The sequence below is a fragment of the Eptesicus fuscus genome, chromosome 5 (genome assembly GCF_027574615.1).
Source record: "Eptesicus fuscus isolate TK198812 chromosome 5, DD_ASM_mEF_20220401, whole genome shotgun sequence".
NCBI classification, from domain to species: domain Eukaryota; kingdom Metazoa; phylum Chordata; class Mammalia; order Chiroptera; family Vespertilionidae; genus Eptesicus; species Eptesicus fuscus.
The window spans coordinates 45,364,636-45,386,086 of NC_072477.1; the positions used below are offsets into that span (position 1 = coordinate 45,364,636).

At 47.0% G+C, this 21,451-nt stretch overlaps 1 protein-coding gene across 1 annotated transcript; it reads left to right on the forward strand.

Annotated features, from left to right (window-relative positions):
- Positions 1-5,868: 5,868 nt before the first annotated feature.
- Positions 5,869-20,418, forward strand: UBAP1L (ubiquitin associated protein 1 like). The gene is made up of 5 exons (XM_008139119.3): positions 5,869-5,988; positions 12,055-12,624; positions 14,233-14,439; positions 19,276-19,377; positions 20,284-20,418. Exons 1-5 carry the CDS (start codon positions 5,869-5,871, stop codon positions 20,416-20,418), a joined length of 1,134 nt encoding a protein of 377 aa, XP_008137341.2.
- The last annotated feature ends 1,033 nt before the right edge of the window (positions 20,419-21,451 follow it).

A 21,451-nucleotide genomic window follows, 5' to 3' on the forward strand; every position in this document is an offset into this window, starting at 1 on the left:
TCCTGGGAATTACAAGGTAAGTACAAAGCATGTCTTGTTCCATTCAAACAAGTATAATATATAGCAGGAATGTGGATGCTATGAAGTATTAGCAGTGGTATATAGTAAGGGCTAGAGATTATATGAGGCATTTCCAACTTAATCTTTTTTTTTTTAATGCTTGTAACCAATAAGCTATTTCTGAATAATTAACTGTTTACTTTTGGAATAAGCTGCATTTCTTACAGTCTCTGAAGCAAATATTGAAGTTTTTGAAGTGATTGGTGTTGAAGTGCATAACTATACAGAACAGGAGACACTTCTCAACTTTATTAACTCATGCTTGACAGAATCTAGATATCTGGATTTGAACCATATACTTGGGAAATTATTTTGATTTACCATTTTCCAGGTATGATGTTAAGTGCTACAGACATAAAAAGGAGCAAAAAGATTCCTGCCATCCTGGAGTTAGAGTAGAGAAGCCTAATGACTGTACAGATAATTAGTCAGTTACAATTGTGATACGTGCTAAAAGTGCTTACTCACTAACTTACATTTTTCATTATTCAGATATTTACTAAGTGACTTTTGAGGCTCAGATAATTTGTCAAATACAAGGGCTATCGCAATGAACAAAATACCAAATACACCCTAACACACGTTTGGAGGGAGATAGACATAATCCAATAATCATAAAAAATGTGCTGAGTGCTTTGAAGGACAGATATGGTTCTATAAGATTAGGCCTTTTTTTTTTTTTTCTTCAAATTGAGTGTTCTGTAATGCATTCAGATGAAATAACAGAAAATATCTATATCATATACTAAGGGTAAGAAATGTCATTATTCAGTTTACATATGCATATGCTATGTCACAAAGTCAAATATATTTTATCCTGTGGGTCACAGTTAAAACAGTTGAAAGCCACCATACTAGGTGAACCTATCCAAGTTTGGAGCTCAGGGAAAGCCTTTTTGAAGAAATAGTATTTCAACTGAGCTCTGAAAAATGCACAGCTATTAACTAGTTGGGAAGAGACAAGGAAGAACATAGCGAGTATCTGGAATAGCCTGTGCAAGAGCCTTGTGCTAGACCAAGAGACCAAAGAGACGGACAATCAACATAGCAGGTGAGAGGGTAGGCGCCAGGCTCTGCAGGGCTTTGGAAGCCCTTGTTGGGGCTGCGGGGTGGTGGGGGAGGGTGAATTTGATTCTGAGAGCAGTTGGAAGCTTTTAGGAATGGTAGTTTGCTGCTTCAAAATGATCACTTGTCCCAGTGTGTGGAACACAATTACAATAATAGGGCATAAGAGGATACATGGACACCAGTGGTCCAAGTGAGAGAGAACTGGGGGATGAAGAGCAGTTTGGGGGAGGGAAAATCAGGAGTTCACTTTGGATATGTTGGGTTTGAGGCACCCTGGAGACATCTTGGAGGAGATGCCTTGTAGGCAGTTGTGCTTTTGAGTTTAATCTCAGAAGAGAACGGGAGAATTTCACGTGTGAGTCATTGGCACATAGATTATTGACGCTATGGGCAAGGATGAAGTCATTTAGAGAGTATAATGGAGACCTTTAAACATGATATAATGTCATTGCCTGGGCTCCTTGTAGACTGACTACTGTAACCCCCACCCACCCTGCCCCTTGCCCTCAAGCTCAGTCACAGCCAAATGGACACAGACCATTGGAGAGATCATGTATTATGCTGTTTGCTGAAGCATCACAGACTGGCATTCCTAACATCCCACTCCCCCACCCTCACCGCACCCCTTTAGGCCCCTACAGAGCTTTCTCCACTGTCTACCCAATGGAGTCAGCACTCAGCCTAAAGTTCAGGGCCCGCCCAGCTCCACCCCAATCTACCCTTTCAATCTTACTGCAACTGCTTCCCAGCACACACTATCTACTTGAGTCAAGCAGCTTGTCCCCCCTCACTCTGCCCTGCCTCTGCTCCCTGGCTCACGTCGTCCCCTCCCTGGAGTTACACTCTCCACCCCACCTTTACCCTGCTCACAGGCTGTTCCTCCACCCTCCAGGGTCCAGGTCAAGTCCCATCTTTCCTCAAGCTTCCCCAGCCCACAAGGACTAGAATACTCACTTTCCTCTAAAGAATATCATCACTTAATAGTCTGTACTTCTCATTTTGTACTTAGCAGAGGGGACCATCACTTTAGAATATGTTCTAACTAGATCACTATAGCCCTTGCTGTTCTTAAGAGATATATTTGCAGAATCCTCAAACTCTTCAATTACTCCAGAAGCAAATAGAGAACTGAATAGAGAATATCTATTGAGGATACAGATGCTGGGCCAGAGGTAAGGGAGGACGAGGGTGGCCCTGTACCTGCTCATTGGACCTGCGGCAGTTCACACTTGGGTGTCAATAAAATTGAGGTTCTTCTCCATGGCTCAAAATTCTAATGATAGCTGAAAATGTGAATGATAAACCTGAGAATGCCACCATTTGCTAACTTTCCTGTGTTTCCTGCAATGCCCTGTACCTCAAAGTCCCCTGTAAGAACAGGGTGTTGGGGCATATAATTTACTGACCACACTGGGACCTGTCTGATCCTGTAGCATAGAGCCACTCCAATGTGCTGGGAGACAGTCTTCTGAGTCTTACAAAATGAAGATACTGACAAGAGTGAGCTTACGGCGGAGATGAGGGAATTAAGGGATTTGCCCGTCCAGTCTCATTTGACCTCTCTATACTCAGATTACCTACTCTACATCTTTACATGATGCTCTCCTGTGGGCATGGGGATGACCCCTGTGACCTTACATTACATCATACACAAAAATCAATTCTACGGGCTTTGACATTATATTAAGCCAAAGGTACTCCTAGGTAAACCCTGATTGTTTGCAAAATGCCAGACTACCGTCAGGAGACTGGATTACATATTATAGGCAGGCATGAGCTTGAATTCTGCGAATGAGTGCTGATTTGTGTTTTAAGGTGACAGAATCTTTATTTAATGTTCAAAATACAAATATTAAATCCATGGCTATTGTGATTATTAAACTAACAGATACTACACTTGTTCTTAGACAAAAGGCCCAGATGCTATGTGTCGATGAGTTTTTAATTCTTAGATTTCAGCATTAGTAGATACTGTTGACTAACACTAATTGACTTTCTCACCAACAGTGCACAAGAGTTCCAGATATTTCCACGTCCTCATCAGTTGATTACTGTCAGGCTTTTAAAATTTTAACTGATGGTGATACCTCATTGTTTTATTTTGCATTTCCCTGATGGCTAATGAAGTTAAACAACTTATATATTTATTGACTATTTGGCTAGTCTCTTTTGTGAACTGCCTATTAAACTTTCTTGCTATTTTTATATTGGCTCTTTTTATTATTGATTTATAGAAATTGTTGGTATATACTGAATATGTATCCTTTGTCAGATACATGTGCTGCAAATATCTTCTCCCATTCTGATTTTTAAAAATTCTCTTAATTGTATATTCTAGGAATAGAAGTTCTTAACTTTATTTTTTTAAATATTTTTAAAAAATATATTTTTATTGATTTCAGAGAGGAAGGGAGAGGGATAGAGAGATAGAAACATCAATGATGAGAGAATCATTGATTGGCTGCCTCCTGCATGCCCCCGACTGGGGATTGAGCCCACAACCCGGGCATGTGCCCTTGACCAGAATTGAACCCAGGACCCTTCAGTCCACAGGCCAAAGCTCTATCCACTGAGCCAAACTGGCTAGGGCAGAAGTTCTTAACTTTAATATAACCTAATTTATCAGTATTTTCCTTTATGGTTAGTCCTTTTTGTAATCTGTTTAAAAAACATTTGCCTATTCTAGGCCATGAGTATATTCTCCAATTTATCTTCAAGCTTTACCTTTTTACCTTTTACATTTAGATCTACAGTCTATGTAGAATTGATTTTTGTGTATGATGTAATGTAAGGTCAAGATTTTTATTTTTTAGGTGGCCATCCAATTGACCCAGAACCATTTATTAAAAATACCTTCAGCCCTAGCTGGTTTGACTTAGTGCATAGAGTGTCAGCCTGCAGACTGAAGGGTCCTGGGTTCGATTCCGGTCAAGGGCACGTACCTGGGGAGCCACCTGACCCTGGTTGGGGGCATGCCAGAGGCAACCAATTGATGTGTCTCTCTCACATCGGTGTTTCTCTCTGTCTCTCCCTCTCCCTTCCACTCTCTCTAAGAAAATCAATGGAAAAAAATATCCTTGGGTGAGGATTAAATAAATGAATAAATAAATAAAAATACCATAATTTTCCTACTGCTCTGCAGGGTCATATATCAAAGATCTATCTATATGTGTGTGGACCTGTCTCTGGATTTTCTTTTATGTTCTGTTGGTCCCTTCATAGCCCTCATGTTAGTACAACAGTCTCTTAATTTCTGTAACTTTAAAGTAAGTCTTGATTGATATCAAAAAGTATATATCTTCCAACTGTGTTGCTTCTTCTTCAAGTTTGTCTTGACTTTTCTTGGCCCTCTACATTTCATTTAAATTTTAGAATTAGTTTGCCAATTTACACCAAAACATGTGATGGAATTTTGATATGTGGGGTCTGTAAATCAATTCAGGGAGAACTGATATCTTTACATTATTGAATCTTACAATCATGGTTGTGGTATGTTTCTCCATTTATTCTAATATTTTACAGTTTTCTGTGTAGAGGTCTTATACATGCTGTGTTATACTGAGTCCTAGGTAGTTGATGCTAATATCAATGGCATCCTTTAAAAATTGCAATCTCTAATTTCTAATTATTTAAATATAACATTTATATGGTTTGTTGTTTGTATATAGAGATATAATTGATTCTTATATATTGATCATATATCCAATAACCTTCATAATTCTTTATGATTTTCTACATATAATTATGTCATCTATAAATAATGGTGGTTTTCTTTCTTTCTAATCCTCATACTTTTATTTGTTTTCCTTCTCTTTTTAATAGGCTAGTACCTCAGGGTGATGTCGAACAGAAGAGATGATGGGGACATCCTTGTCTCATCATTTCCCATCTTGGGGATATCTTTCAGTATTACCAAGTGGGATGTTTGCTTTAGATATTTTGGAGCTATTTTTATTAGGTTAAGGAAATTCTTTTCCTAAGTTGTTAAAAGGGTTTGTTGTTCTTAAAATAATGGAAAGGTATTAATTTTATCAAGCACTTTTTCTGCATCTATGGAGAGAAATAATAATATAATTTTTAATTTTTATTCTAGTGGTGTTTATCTTTACTCCCATTGATTGATTTTGGAATGTTAAGCCAACCTCTCATTCCTGAAATAAACTCAACTTGGCGGTATTTTTTTACCCATAATTATTTTTGTTAAGATTTTTTTTCATTTATGTTCATAAGAGATCAGCGTCTAATTTTCTTGTCAAGTTTGGTATCAAGGTGATGCCAAACGAGTTAGGAAGTATTCCTTCTTTTCTTCTTTTTTGGAAGAGTTTTTGTAATTTGATATTTCTTCCTTAAACGTTTGAGTGAAAACTCTTTTTTGTTCATTTTAATCCACTGATTTTGATATTTATTAGGTTTACAAGGACTACACGGGGTGAAAACCCTTTTGATGCAAGACTTTAGAACTAGAGTTCTAGTCCTTGTTTTGGTAAACAATGCCCTAGTATAAGACTTAAACATGAAATAGTCAATCCCTGTCAGTTTGAATGGTCTTGTTTTTATCCATTTCCTCCCTTATGCAGCACTGGCCACATTACCTCTCCTTCTTAGCTGTGAGGGACTCAGCTAAGTCACCACAGAGGAGAGCACTGAGGCCATTTGAGGCCTGAGCCTGGTCCTCAGGACTACACTCTCCCACTGCCATCAGGCAGCCTGCCTCAGCCGTCACCACACTCCTCTGACAGGATGAGTGCCCTTGATGGTGTCCCTTTCAAGGTGCCCAAGGGCTTTCTGACCAGCACAGAGCTTCTCCCTGGGCCAGAACTCAGTGTCCCAGCCTGCAGGGAGCTTCTGCTGGGTTCTATGGTAAGTGTATTTCTCTGTCTGTCTATGTATCTCCTAGTCCCCAGGTCTGTGGGCCTGATGCTGAGCCCCATGGGACCTTGTTCCTGATTTTAAAGGGCAGCTAGGCCTGCTCTGGTATATTTCAGGGAGTTTGGAAATAATCTAAGAGGGAAAGGTGTTTCATGAGGAAGGCTGGTGGCCTGGTGATGAGGATTATTTACTGGGTCTTATTTTAGCGTTAGGGTAACTGGAAGGTCACCTATATAAAGTGACTGAGGATCATGGCACGGATGTTCCAGTTCCTCTCTGCTGCCATATCTAAAATTCCATTAGAATCACTCCTTAGGGTTAAGACATTAGATCCAGAATCCTCTGTTAAAATGCCACCTGGGGCACATTAGAAAGGAATACTATTTTATTTTTTTTTATTTTTTGTAAATATATTTTATTGATTTTTTACAGAGAGGAAGAGAGAGGGATAGAGAGTCAGAAACATCGATGAGAGAGAAACATCAATCAGCTGCCTCCTGCACACCCCCTACTGGGGATGTGCCCGCAACCAAGGTACATGCCCTTGACCGGAATCGAACCCGGGACCCTTCAGTCCGCAGGCTGACGCTCTATCCACTGAGCCATAACCGGTCTCGAAAGGAATACTATTTTAGAGGCACTCTTAAAGCACCCCTTGCCCCATGGCTCACACACTGGGATAGGCACCCAGTGTATGTGGTCATATCACATGTGGCCTCAGGATAAACATGATTATTTAACTTCCGGAAGAATCAAGTTTACTTGAAGAATTAGGGGGAACCTATTGTATTCACATTAGAATACAGATATATCATGGGGTAGCATGCAAAATTCACATGAATTCTTTTAAAATGAAAGAATAAGCCCTAACCAGTTTGGCTCAGTTGATAGAGCATTGGTCTGTGGACTGAAGGGTCCCAGATTTGATTCCGGCCAAGGGCATGTATCTTAGTTGTGGGCTTGATCCCCAATAGGGGTTGTGCTGGAGGCAGCTGTTCAATGTTTCTCTCTCATCGATGTTTCTAACTCTCTATCCATCCTTATTCCTCTCTGTAAAATCAATAAAAATATACTTTTAAAATAAATAATAAATAAATAAATAAATAAATAAATAAATAAATAAATAAAAATGAAAGAATAAGATTGCAAAGAACTGTGGAGCTGGCTTTGGGCCTCTTGGGACCAAGTATGCAGAATCCTACATGCTCATTCTCCACTGTCTGCCGGGTGCTTCGTGGAAAAGTTTGAGGATCTAGATAAGCTTTCACTCATTTTGAGGAACCTGAAACCCAGAAAAAGGAAATGACTTGTGCAAAGTTAGTGGCAAGACTAAAACCCAAGTCCTGACTCCAGATCATTTTTTATTAGCTAAGAGCAGGACTGGAACATGAGAGACACTGGACAGGTGATGTTTGAAGGCGAAGGGTTTCGGGAAGTCAGCAGAGAGCACAGTCCAGAAAGGAGAGTCCTGGAGAGGGGCTCGAGTGGCCTGGGGCACAGAAGCAGGAGGTGTGGTGCAGTTTTGCTCCATCTGCAGACCCTGGAGTTGCACTGAGGCTCCTCAGGACAGATGTTTCCAGAGTTGAAATAAGCTTTGTGAAGCCCAGAGCACTCTCTGTGGGGCAGGAGCTCTTGCTCTCCCCCACACCCTGTGTTGTGGGCGCTCACTCTGGCAGGAGAGCTTGTATTGTTGGGAAGAGGAATTTGCTTTACTGAGCGCCAGTGGAGGTGGATTATCACAGCTTTTCCTTCCCTGCTGAGCTCAAGTCAAGCTGGAAAGAGGCTATTTTTTTCCCTAGTAGCAGAAGCAGGCACCCTTCTGCCAAGCCCATGTCTAGTGTCCTAGCCAAATGCTGGCTTGGCTTTGCCTCCTGCTTTCAGGGTGGGCACCTGCAATCCCTTAAGCCTATTTCCCTTCCTGAGCCTCCATTTCATTAACTGTTGGGCCAAACTAACAAATAGAGAAGCATGAGACTCTAAGTATGATTTACAGCCTCTCCTGATCAGTCCTTCGAGTTCACTGGGCTGTACTCCCAGTGTTAAGAACTTAAAATGCATTTTCCCATAACAATGATGTTAGAGTACCCAACAAAACTGTCGTGGCCTAAAGAGAAAAATAATAACAGCTACCACTTATTGAGCACCTACTGTGCACCAGGCCCATGTTAGGTGCTCTTCACATGTTCACTCTTCTCTCTCATTTTTATGAGTCTTTCAGCTGGGTGTTCCTACCCCACGGCACAGGAGATCAAAGTGCCCCGCCCCCCAAAGTGATCCACAGGGTCTCATGGCTTGTGAGGGATCCAGCCAGGATTCCAACAGGAGCCTTTCACACCCCAAAGCCCATGCCCACCCCTTCACCCTGCTCCTTCCCAAGGAGCCCTTCCTTACGTGCGTAAAGCCTCTTCAAGTCTGTTTTGTTGTTTCATAGTGTAACCGCCAAGGTTTTAGGGGAAGGAGAGGATGGACATGGCTCTGTTTCAGTAACACTTTATTTACAAAATCAAGGTGATGGGGTCAGTTTGGCCCCCAAGCAGTTTGCCTTCCCATCTGCCCTGTTCCCCACCTCCATCCCATTACTGATGGCCTCTGTTACTCATTTTTATATATTCTTCTAGGGATTCTTATGTGTGTATATACAAGCAAATACAGATATTTCCCTCTTTTTACACTAAAGGTAGCATTTTATATGCACCATTCTTCTTGCTTTTTTCACTTAATATATTTTAAGATCTTCCATATCTGTACCTAGAAAGCGTCTTCAGTTTTGTTTTTCACTGAAGTATTGCACTATATGGATAATCACACTTTATTGACTGAGTCCCCTCCTGATAGACACTTAGGTTCTTCCCAGTCTTTTTTAAATTGAATTTATTTATTTATTTATTTATTTATTTATTCATTCATTCATTCATTTAGAGAGGAAGGGAGAGAGGTGGGTGGAGAGAGAAAGAGAGAGGAAGAGAAAAACATTGATGTGAGAGAGAAACATTGATCGGCTCTGATCAGGGATCGAACCTGCAACCTGGGTATGTGCTGTGAGTGGGAATTAAACCCACCACCTTTTGACATTCCAACCAGCTGAGCTAAACTGGCCAGGGCAGGTTCTTCCCAGTGTTTTGCCATTACAAACAATGCTGCAGGAAATGAGTATATACAAACGTCCTTTTGAATTTAAGTACATTACCAAATTGTTCTCCATAGGGATCATCCTACCTAATAAAACAGTAATATGCAAATTGACCGCACCTTCGCTACACCCAAACCACGCCCACCAGCCCAAGCCATGCCCACCAGCCAATCAGGGCAAGTATGCAAATTACCCAACAAAGATGGCGGTTAATTTGCATACGCTGAGGGAGGGAGGAGTGAAGACTGAAGACAACTTAGAAGGAAGAGGGAGGAAAAGCAGAGAGCAAGGTGGCTGCCAGAGGGAAAGCCCGGACGGGGCGGAGCGGGGCGGGGCAGAGCGGGGCGGCCGCAACAGCGGTGGCAGCGGCAGCGCACACGGCCGCAGCAGCCGCTTGCAGGATTCTTCCTGCAAATGGGCTACTAGTCTATATAATAAAAGCCTAAGCGACCCTTATGGCGGAACAACCAGAATGACTGGCTGCTATGATGCTCACTGACCACCAGGGGGCAGACGCTCAACACAGGAGCTGCTCCCTGGTGGTCAGTGCCCTCCCACAGGGGGAGTGCTGCTCAGCCAGAAGCTGGGCTCATGGCTGGCGAGCGCAGTGGCTGTGGCGGGAGCCTCTCCCACCTCCGGGGCAGCGCCAAGGAGTAGCGGTAAGGAGCAGCGAGCAGGCAGGCGGTAAGCAGCGAGGGGTCCTGGAGTGCGAGTGGGATGTCTGGCTGCTGGCTTAGGCCTGTTCCCTGCGGGGAGTGGGCCTAAGTCAGCAGGCAGACATCCCCCGAGGGGTCCCGGACTGCGAGAGGGCACCAGCCGGGCTTAGGGACCTCCCCCCATTCCAGTGCACAAATTCTGTGCACCGGGCCTCTAATACTGATATATATCCCAACCAGCACACTACAAGAGGCCTGTACCTCCCACACGCCCAACAGAGTGTCAGCAGACTTTGGGTCCTTGCCAAGGGATAGGCAAATGTATTTCAGTATAGTTTTATTTTGCTTTCTCTTATTACAAGTGAGGTTGAGCAGCTTTTTCTATATTTAAGAGAGCTCTGTGGACTGTCCATATTATCTTTTGTCCACTTTCCTGTTGGGCTGTGAGTCTTTTTCTTGTCTATTTCTAGGCACTCCCTATATTAGTAAAGTTAGCCCTTTATCTCTATGTGAGTTCTATTCTCCCTCCCACCCCCAAGTTTGTCATCTGTCTTTGACCTTGCTCATGACATTTGCCATGCAGATTTTGGGCATATGCCTGTGTGTACTTTTATGGCTTCTGGATTTTGATTCTGAGTAAGAAAGGTTTTCCCCCTTGATGTTATGAAGGATTTCTATCTTGTTTTCTTCTAGTACTTTTATAGTTTCATATCACACATTTGAATCTTTGTTCTTTTTTTAATTTATCCTTTTGTATATAATGTGATAATGGACCTAACTTTATTTTCTTCCAGATAGCTAACCATTTATTGATTAGTTCTTCTTTTTCCCATTGCCTGAGATGCTATCTTATTATTTACTAAAGCCATATAGATATTAAGGTCTATTTCTGGACTTTCTATCATCTACCTCTAATCTATCTGTGCCAGTACCATAGTTTTAATTATTGATGTTTTATAATAAAATAAAACAGTTGGTAGGGCCAGTCCTATTTATATTTTTGTCCCCAGAGTTTTCCTGGCTATTCTTACTTGTTTATTTTTCATGTGAACTTTAGAATCATCTTGCTTAGTTCCAGAAATCACAAGTGTTGGTATTTTTTATTGGGTCTTTATATCATTTTATCCCTGAAGTCCTGCTGGCTGTCTCTTTAATTTAGTCTCTCTCTCTCTACAAGTCTGTCTCACCAGTTCTGAAGTTGTCTTTTTCCTCTTATGTTTTTCACAACTCATCTATTTTGCTACAATCTCTTTCTCGAACCATGTGTTCTGCACACCTTTACAAATGTCCACTCTGTGCCAGGCTCACCCTAGCTCTGCGGAGTAAGCCACAGTCCTTGACCTCGGGGAGTCACACTGGACCAGCTAAACTGTGCTCCTCTCCCCAGTGCAGGGTCATGTCCGAGGTGGGAGGGAACAGTGCCTGTCTGTCTTTCTGTCTCCCCTTTCCCTCACACACAACATTCCCCTAGCCTCTCTTTTCCTTAAATGGCCATCATAGGGCATTGAAATTGCCCTTAATTTTTTTTATATTTTTAATGCCATGTTATATTCCTGGTTCTTAATTTTAAAGGTATGTGACAGTAATATTTTATTTTTGCCTCATTTATAAAATCTCAAGTTAGGTTATTTATGTGGGCTCCAGATTGCTTTCTTAGGTGGCCTTATATGTAGTGGATAAAGCCCTACAGTCAGATGGTCAGAAAAAAAATCCCAGCTCAGCCTCTCACCTCCAAGCTGACCTCCAGCAAATGAAACTTGCTGAGCCTCATTTTCATAATCTGGAAAAAGGGATAACACTAAAACCTACTGAGTAGGGTTCAACAAAGATTAGCAAGTTTTAGATTGCCTGGGTCCCAAAGCAACCTCAGACGGCGGCCAGGAGGATGGGGGCAGATGTCACCCACAGGGAGGTTACGTGCCTGGCGGGCTGCCACGGCTGACTGCTTACGGCAAACGGTGCTGGGCTCAAGTGAAAGCGCCTTGAGCAAGTTTTTAAGCTGCTACTTCTGTTCAATAGCATACTAAATGGCAAATGGACTTAGATATTAGATTTCACTGCAATGGTCCTTCATGCAGAGTTTACCTTTAAATTGTTGATATCCATCTACCCCAGTGCTGGCTAAAACGGAGGGTGCGGTGGGTGCGGGTGGACTGTGCTGACTGCAGGTCTGGCAGGTCTGGCTGAACAGGGGCCCGGAGACCAGAGGTAGTGGTGCGCCCTGGAGCCCTGGTTTGCCTGGCTACGCCTCACGTAGCCTTCTCTCAGCAGCACGACTTCAGCCTGGAGAGGAGGACCCTCTTCTGGGTGGAGGCTGTCATCCGGGGACCCTGCCAGTTCCAGTGCGATGCTCCCGGGACAGCGTCAGCCCCTCCAGCCTGGCTCTTGCTGGACAGCCCGGAATGCGGGCGGGCGGCCGCGCCTGCTGTAGCCGCAGGCCCCAGGGCTGGACCCCAAGAGCAGCCCGAGGAAGAGGAGAAGAAGGAGGAGGAGGAGGAAGCCACGCCTGCCAGTGAGGAAAAGCCGGGGCCTTGCAGCCCCCAGCCCAGCGCTCCTGCGAGCCCCAGCCCGGGCCGTCACCGGTGCTCACTGCACGTGCTGCGAGGCGTGAGGTCGGAGCTGGCGGGTGTGCGGCAGAGGCTCTCCGAGGGCAGCACGGCCGCCCGCCCACGCGCCTTTCTGCAGCGCATCCGCCACCGGGCGCGGAGCCTCTGTCCCAGCCCGGAGCCGCCCCAGAGCCCCGCGCCCCCGCCCCCGGGCCCCTGTGGACCCGCCCCGGCCCCGCGGCCCTCCACGGCTGGTGCCGTGCCCCCGCTGCGGAGCCACAAGCCCACGGTCGCGGTAAGGAACTCGCCGGCTCTGCCAAGATCAGCAGCAAGGCCCCTAGTCCGGGTCCCCAGCCAGGTCCATAGCTACGGCCCCCTCCTCTCTGTGCTCCTCCTCCCTAGCCTTTCCTGCCGCTCTCCCTGCAGCCCTTTGCCCAGAATAGTCCCTGCTCGGAGGGCTCCCATTCCCTCTGGTTCCCGTGGTGCCTGCTGTGCCTCTGCTAGGGCTCATGCCACATCACTGTAGTTATCCAGTACCTGTCTCTCTCTCCCCGTGGAGTATGAACTCCTCTTCTTTTAGGGCAGGGGGTTGGTTCGCATTCAGTTTTGTTTCCAGAACACCCAGCAGCAGACTTGGCCCCTAGGGGGTGCTGAATGAATGTGACTCAAATCTAGGGCTTGCTGGGCAAGGCTTGCTGTGGACTCGGTGAGCTGGGCGCTCAATCAGGGAATAGTCACTGTCTGTAAATTCCTGCCAGACACTGGGTTGGAAGAGACAAAGTCCAAACCACTGGACAATTGCCCAAGGGGGTATGGAGTCAAGGCAGTACTGTCTAGAGCAGTGATGGGCAACCTTTTGAGCTTGGTGTGTCAAACTTCGCCAAAAAACTGAGCATAACTCGGGTAGTGTGTCACTTTGAGGAAAAAACTAACTCCAAGACTCTAGTCGCAAATGTTTCATCCTCAGGAGCAGCAAATGTTTCATCCTCGGCATGCGGCCGCGTGTCATCAGAAATGGCTACGCGTGTCAGTGCTGACACGCGTGTCATAGGTTCGCCATCACTGGTATAGAGGGTGGGATCAGGTGTTGAGAGACAGGTGGGGGTTGTTACAGGCTGGGAAAGCTGGGGACAGAAGATTGTACCCAGCAGAATGGGGAGCAGAAGTGAATTTACCACGAAACCAATGAAGCTAGGCCTCAGGCCTCTGACTTTGCTCTTTCCAAAGCTTTATGCCTAATTTTATGTTTATAATTCTGTCTTTTTTAAATTTAAGAGGTCCAAGTTGTATAATCATCAAATTCCAGACGACCTGGATCCTGAGTAGATGGGGTGGGTCAGGATTAGCAGCAGGTGGGAGCAATAGGGCACAGCTCTCTGCCCCCCAGCGGCCCCAGGCAAGCCAGTAGGTACAAAAAAATAAGGCCAACGTGAAATTAAATCCAAAAGAGACTCGAGGTCCGGCTTTTCCACTCACTGGTGTGTGATCTTATGCAAGTCACTGAGGTGCTCTGAGCCACCCCTTCTCTACCTTGTAAAGAGGGCCAGCAACCCTTCTCACCGTCGTTCGGAGAAGAGGCTCTGTGAGCTGGACTGGCCGTGCCCACATCAACGGCCAGATGTTAATGCCAGGATGGCTCTTCCCTGATGCGGATTAAAATAACTCTTAAGCCTCGTAACAACCCTTGAGGTATCCAGTATGATGGCCTTCATTTCACACGTGAGTAAATCGAGTAAACAGTAGAGATCTGGGGTTTGAACCAGAGCAGGACCCCAAGCCCTCCACAGCGTTTGCCCCTCCACTCTGGATAGAAGGTGGCATGAAAGGCGCCTTTTAAAATGTCCTGCCCAACCAGATGTTGCTCCCGGTGGCAAATGACTCAGCCAGCTTGTCTGTATTTCAGTCCCTCAGCCCATACCCTTGCCTGCCACCTCTGGTGCGGGAGCCCCAGCCTGTCATCGCCCACAGATCACACCCTGATTCTGCCGACCTGCTGTCCGCCCTCAGCCAAGAGGAGCAAGACCTCATCGGGCCAGTGGTCGCCCTGGGGTATCCCCTGCACAGGGCCATCGTGGCTCTGCAGAAGACGGGGCGTCAGAGCCTGAGCCAGGTGGGTGATCCTCCAGAGTTGGGGGGCTGTGGAGCTGGAACCAGACGGGTGGCCACGTGGTTTTGTCTTTTTTTTTTTTTTTAATATATTTTATTGATTTTTTACAGAGAGGAAGGGAGAGGGATAGAAAGTTAGAAACATCTATGAGAGAGAAACATCGACCAGCTGCCTCCTGCACACTCCCTACTGGGGATATGCCCGCTACCAAGGTACATGCCCTTGACCGGAATCGAACCTGGGACCCTTAAGTCCGCAGGCCGACGCTCTATCCACTGAGCCAAACCGGCTAGGGCATGGTTTTGTCTTTAACTTGAAGAAATTTTGTTTCCTTCTCTTCAGAGGCAGGATCTCAGCCTGGCATTAATTATTGGGGGTTATGAGCAAGTTTCTAGATCCTAAAGCTACCTTCTGCATAGGAGTTTATCGGGAATCCCCATGCACACTTGGGGGAGTCTTGATATTTTACTCCTCTCCTGGTTTGTATCCCAAATGCAAGGGCTGGAGCTTTGGGCAGCCAAGACTCTCTCTATAGCTGCCCAGTAGAACTTTTTGTAATGAGCGATGTTTTATACCTGTTGTCCAATACAGTATCCACTAGCCATACGTTATTCCTTGAAATGTGGCTAGTATGACTGAGAATTTTATGTAATTGTAATTAATTAAAATAGTTACATGTGACTACTGCTATATGTTGCAGCTCTAACCACTTCCCTCAACCAAGGAACTGTGTTCAGTTTACCCATACCCACCTATCCATCTAGTCAACAGTATTTATTGGGTATTTCCTGGGTGTTCAGATGTGGCTAGGAGGTATGGGGGATACCAGGGTACATAAAAACCACTGTTGTAGGTTGGAGTCCCCAGGAATCAGACTCAGATGGAGTTAATTAAGGAGGCTCTTGGGATCAACTCCTGGAGAAGGGAGTGGACAGAAGCAGGAGTGGGTAGATGGAGAGGTTGAGCTTTGTAGACCCAATGACAGTGTCAGCCATCCCCTCAGCTATGGAGCAAATATGGCCCTTCAGAGTCATCCTAAGTGGGGCTGAGCTAGTCAGACCTTTATATTTCTTCATCATTCAGGCATTAGTGGTGTTAATATTTAGTTAATATTTTTTGTGTGTGCCAGTCCCTCAATCTGAGAGTGTACAATTAGGTCTTCTCAGTTCTTCAAGGTTGCTATTACTATCCTCACTTTGCAGATGGGGAAACAGGCTGGTTAACTCTGAATCTTTGTTGTTCAGTGCTTTTCTCTCATTTTCTGTATGAGAACCTTTCAGGGCAGCACCCCAGGCTCCTCTGAGATTTAAGAATAGATCTAAAGTTGCCTCCACCTTCAGCTGCCACTGAAAGCCAGGACCATGGCCAAGAAGCTACCCAGAGGATTGTGAGAGACCAGGCCCACAGAGGGGGCCCTGACATGTCTCCCCCAACCCTAGTCTCTAGGACTGGTGATAGGCTGAGGTTTCAGGCCATCACTGTGAAGATCTGAAGATTGGTTGGAGCCAGCAGAGGCACTGGCCTCCCTGTGGGTGGCCTGGAAGAATCCCACTGTATCAGGAACATTGTGTTTCCAGACACAGACTGACCACCTGCCTGGCCCGCCGGATCTCTGGGTGGCCTTCCCCGCTGGGCAGTCAGGGGCTAGGCCCTGAGGGGTGGGCCTTGAAGGGCCATTGGATGACTGCATCTATCCTCCCCCACCAAGTTAATATTTTCCTCTATTCTCTGAAGTTCCTCCATTAACTAAGAAACTCCTTTGGGTTCAGTTTCCTTCTCCCCTTGAAACATATACACCACAGTAAATCCTTTATGGCCAGAGACGGCTCACGAGGGAGGACATCAGGCCATCTTCACTTTGCAGAGCCAGGGAGAACGAAGGAGACACAAAAGATAAGCTTTGTCCATCACTCCTTCCTTCCTTCCACAAGGATCAGAGTGCCCACTGACTGCCTGCAGGACACATGGGTGGCACATGTGAGGGCCCATAGGCAGGCCCAGATTTGCCATATGACTTCAGGCACATCCGGGAGCCTCTCTGAGTCTCACTTTCCCTATTCACAGAATGGAGGGGGAACATGTGCTTATAGACTTCTGGGGGCCCCATCCTGGGGTCTGAGGTAGGCCTGGTGGCTTTTACAGTCCCATAGGCCCCAAAACTGACCAAGCAGCAGAATCTTCACAAATGCAGATTCCCAGGACCTACTCGGGAGGGTCCCAATCAGTGGATCTGGAGTACCCTCAAGAGCCTGTTATTTTCAGCGATCTGTAGATGGTTCTGATATGCAGCCTGGCATGGGATCCTCAGTATGGACTGAGGACAGCTCTCCCCTGAGTAAGTGGTCCTCAACCTTGGCTTCTTATTAGAATCCCCTGGAGAGCTAGCTATAAGAGTCCCAGTGCCCAAGTGGCACCCTCCCCCCCCCCCACATCAGAGACTCTGGAGGCAAGATCAATGGTTTAAGGGTAGTTTTTTTAAAATATATTTTTCTTGATTTCAGAGAGGATGGGAGAGGGAGGGAGAGATAGAAACATCAATGATGAGAGAGAATCATTGATTGGCTACCTCCTGCATGCCCCCCACTTGGAATCGAGCCCAAAAACCCGGGCATGTGCCCTGACTGGGAATCAAACCGTGCCTCCTGGTTCATAGGTCGATGCTCAACCACTGAGCCATGCTGGTCGGGCAGCTTATGGGTAGTTTTAAAACTCCCAGGTAGCTGCAATCAACACTAAGGCCAAGATTCATTGCTGTGGATGAGCTAAGAGGTGAAGGGAGATCTCCCATCTGCCCTTGCCCCCACTCCTGTTTTCACCTCCAGAAACTCTGTCTACTTTTAAGCTAGCTCAAGCCCCTCCTCTAGCAGTGGCCCCACGATGGACAAGGCATTAGCTCGAGATTAGGTGATCTAGGCCCTAGTCCTGGGACCCTGGGCAAGCTGCCCGCATTGCCTGGACCTCAGTTTCCTCAGGTGTGCAAGGAGGGCTTGGCTGGGTGGTTTTCCAGATGTGCTCGAGCTAGGTCTAGGTGTCCTGGGGCAAGTGCTTGGACAGTTCAGAAGCTGAAGCCGAGCAGGCCAGGGTTGCTGCCGGCAACAGGGGAAGCAAAGCTTTCCACACTCCCTGGCCAGGCCCACCTGCTTAAGGCAACAAAGTTTCAATTATAACCCCAACACAAATGGCTTCGGGCCTCGGAGGGAGCCCCAGGCTTGCTCTGCTCCAGGCTACAAAGTTTTAATTGTAGAAGGAAAATAAATTCCAGATACCAGGGCCTCCACTTGTGTTGCCAGAGCGTGTGGCCGGCCTGCAAACCACCACAGGCCCCTCACTCAGGCCAACCCACGCCCCAAGGGTACCCCACCCTGATCAGGGACACCCTTCAGGGCAAACCAGCTGTCCTGCCCCCATGTGGACACAGGATGGCCACCACAAGATGGCCAGCAGGAGAGGGCAGTTGGGAGGCACCCTGCCTGCAAGAGAGGGCAGTTGAGAGCGACCAAGCCTGCAAGGGAGGGCAGTTCTTATATTATCCATGCTTTCTGCCTACCTCTGAAGGTCTGCAGAAACCCAACCTCTTTCTTCTCCACTTATACCCACAATTCTTATGGTCTGGCACTAACTTCATTTGGCACTGACTCCCTATAAATTCTGCTTTGATTTGTCTGGGCCTCATGATTTCCAGTATCTGGTTTATCTCCCCCACTGAGCTGTGAGCTCCTTGAAGGTAGTTCTTAATTCACTTTATAAACACAGCATGTATTTATTGAGCTCCTTCTGCCTGCCATGCTGGGTGCTGGGACACAGTGGTGACACAACCCTTCCCTCTTGGAGCAAAAAGCCAGTGGATGAGAAAGATGAGAAAGGCAGTAGAGCAGTTACCAAGTTGTATGTGCTGTGGGACCACCAAGCACGGCACCTTGGAAACGGGGCAGAGAGGATCCCCAGGTAAGAGGAGTGAGGCCGGCCTTGATGAGGGACCTAGGGGGCGGGGGGAGGAGCAGAGGTGACTGACAGGCAGGAACGGGCCTTTGAGCCCTGGTTGGGAGGCAGCACTTCATCCTGAGGGCCCAAGCAGCCCCTGAGGACTAGGCAGGAAGTGACCGGAACAGGTCTTCAGCCCTGTGAGGTCCACTCTGTCCCCTCCCCTTTCCAGCACGGATGCAGGTCTGTTGCATAGTGGGGGCTCATGAAGTCCTGGGTGGCAGAGGTGTATGTGTCTAGGGGTGGGGTGGGGGTGCACAGATATGGATGGCACCTTCACACAGGTAGGTGCTCACCAGGGAGGGTGAGCAGGCTGGCATGGGTGCTGAGTGAGAAGAGGCCCCTGTGTTGCAGGCCTGTCCCACTCCCCACTTAGCTTCTGGGAACACCTTAGCTCACCCTAACAGCCCCTTTCCTGGATTCCAGCCCCTAGTTTGGGATAGTTGGTGTCTACCTGTCCACAGCCCATGGGGTTTCTGGGGCCATGTCATGTGTGGTGGATTGCCTAGTCAGCTGGCCTGAGCTCAGGCCTTACTGAGGTCCTTAGGGTGTCTCCTCTACCCCATCCACTGCCCCTGCCATTCCCCCTTTTTTTAAAAAAAAAAAACAAACACAAAACAAAACATGTTTTCATTGATTTCAGACAGGAAGAGCGAGGGAGAGAGAAATAGAAACATCAATGATGAGAGAGAATCATTGAACAGCTGCCTCTTGCATGCCCTTTGCTGGGGATCAAGCCCGCAACCCAGGCATGCGCCCTGATCAGGAATCAAACCGTGACCTTCTGATACATAGGTCGATGCTCAACCACTGAGCCACTCATCTTATCTCCTCCCTCTTTGCTCCTTTCTGGCCCAGTTTCTCAGCTACCTTAGTGCCTGTGACCGGCTGCTGCGGCAGGGCTACGACGAGGGCCTGGTGGAGGAGGCCATGGAGATGTTCCAGTTCTCTGAGAGCCAGGTCAGCTGGCCACCTGCCTGAGCCCGAGGCAGAGAAGGGATGGGGGTATACACACGAGCCTGGTGTGCAGGGACATGCGGTGCCAGAGCCAGCCTGGGGGGCGACAGGGAGAGAGCCTGCTTGCTCAGCTCTGGGGAGCAGACAGCCCAGGGAGGTGAAGCACAGAAGGTGAGGGGACGAGGTGGGGAGGAAACCAGAGGCACGGCTTTTGTATTATTTAACTGAATCAGCACACGTGTCATTGAATGCCCTCTCTTTGTTAGACACCCGGATAGGAGCCACAGGCAGCACAAAGGTGCTTGAACTCTCTGCTCAAGGAGTTGGCCGTCTACCTGGGATCCAGAATAGAGGCAGCTGTGGGCCCAGTAGTACATTCTGCGTGCCTGATGAATGTGATCTGTCCATGCTCAGCAGCTGGCTCAGGCTCGAGAGCAACTCTTCCCGGAGGCTGATGAAGGGACAGAAGGGTGGGGGAAATACAGAGGAGGAGGGAGGAAGAAAAGCAGGGATGCTTCAAGTGCTGGTGCCAGAGGAGGAAGGAAGACCAAAGCTGGACTGTGTGAAACCTTGGCAGAGTTTGGGGCCTGGCGGAGACCCTGGGCTGTGCATCCTCTGGGCACCGGTATTTGGCTTTCCTCTTCCTGCCCCAGCCCCCAAGCACAGGCAGTCAGGAGAGAGCCGGAGCGGGGGAGTAAAGCCAGGACCAAGCCAGTGGCCAGGCTGGGCCTCCTTCCTTGGCCCATGTCACCTCACAGGTACAAAGGAAACGCAGGTGTCGCCCAGGGTCAGGTTTACCTGGCCTGTGAGGGCCACAGCTTTCTGGGGGTAGATACAGAGGACACCAGGGAGGGGGCTCCCCAGGGTGGAGGCTAAGCCTCAGTGCCCTCTCTGCCTTCCCTTCCTCAGGCAGGGGAGTTCCTGCGCCTCTGGGAGCAGTTCAGCGACATGGGCTTCCAGCCGGACCGGATCAAGGAGGTGCTGCTGGTCCACGGCAACCGCCGCGACCAAGCCCTAGAGGAGCTGGTGGCCTGTGCCCAGTGACCTCGGGGGCACTCTGCAATGCCCAGGCAGCCCAGACCTGTGCTAAACCTGGCATCCAAGTCTGCAAAGCGATGCATACTCATTGTAAAAATGCAACAATGCCAAGGGTGGGAGGGAATGCTACAGGGGAGGCAAAACTTCACCCATGTTGGGTTTTCAGCTGGACCAATTAATAAGAGAAAAACAGTTTATTAATATATGCAGCACACATTATGTGGGAGAACCCTCAGTGAAAAGTAGCTCAAAGCAGGGGTTTAGAACTCTGGCTTATGTAGCATCAACAAAGAACACATTTGTATAGAGATAACAAGACAAAGGAAATCAGTTTTAGCCTTCCAAAAATGACAAACTTGGAAGGTAAATATATGGGAGGGAACTAATGGAGTAAGGCTCACTTGCAGATCCCTCTAGTGTATCTCTGGAAGGATAAGAATCAATCTCAAGAAAAAGAGAATTTATATCCTACCTTTAGACAGAAAAGGGAGAGGGGGAAGAAAAGCTTTTCCTGCATTTGCTGCTTCTTAATTACCTTCAGCTTGAAATAATTTTTATGTCAAAGAAGCATATTTTGGGTGACATTCTGGCTTCGTTCAATACCCAAAGAATTGGCTAAAAGAGTTGAAAGTGGTTACCGGTGGGGAGGGGGAGGTGGGAGGGTATAGACAAGGAGCTGTGTTTTCTCATACAAGTCTTGTAAAACTACCTTTATTTGAGCCTTTAAATTGTGTGCTTTGGTTTTAAGAAAATTAAAACAAACAAACAAAATGATGGGCAATTCTTTTGGGTCTTATAGGTTCCTGGTCTTTTTGTGGAAATAATATCTAACTTTGGGTCCAAAGATCTAATTTCTGATTTTGGTTCTGCTGATGACTGGCTCAAAACTTTTTTGGGCCTCAGTTTCCCCAGGAAAAGTAGAGAGGTTGGACCTGGCTGTTAGTCATACGAATCCCCTGGGAAGTTTGTTAGAGTTCCAGGCCCCACTCCTGGAGAATCTGACTCTGAAGGTCCAACTTGGTAGCCCCTAGGGATCTGT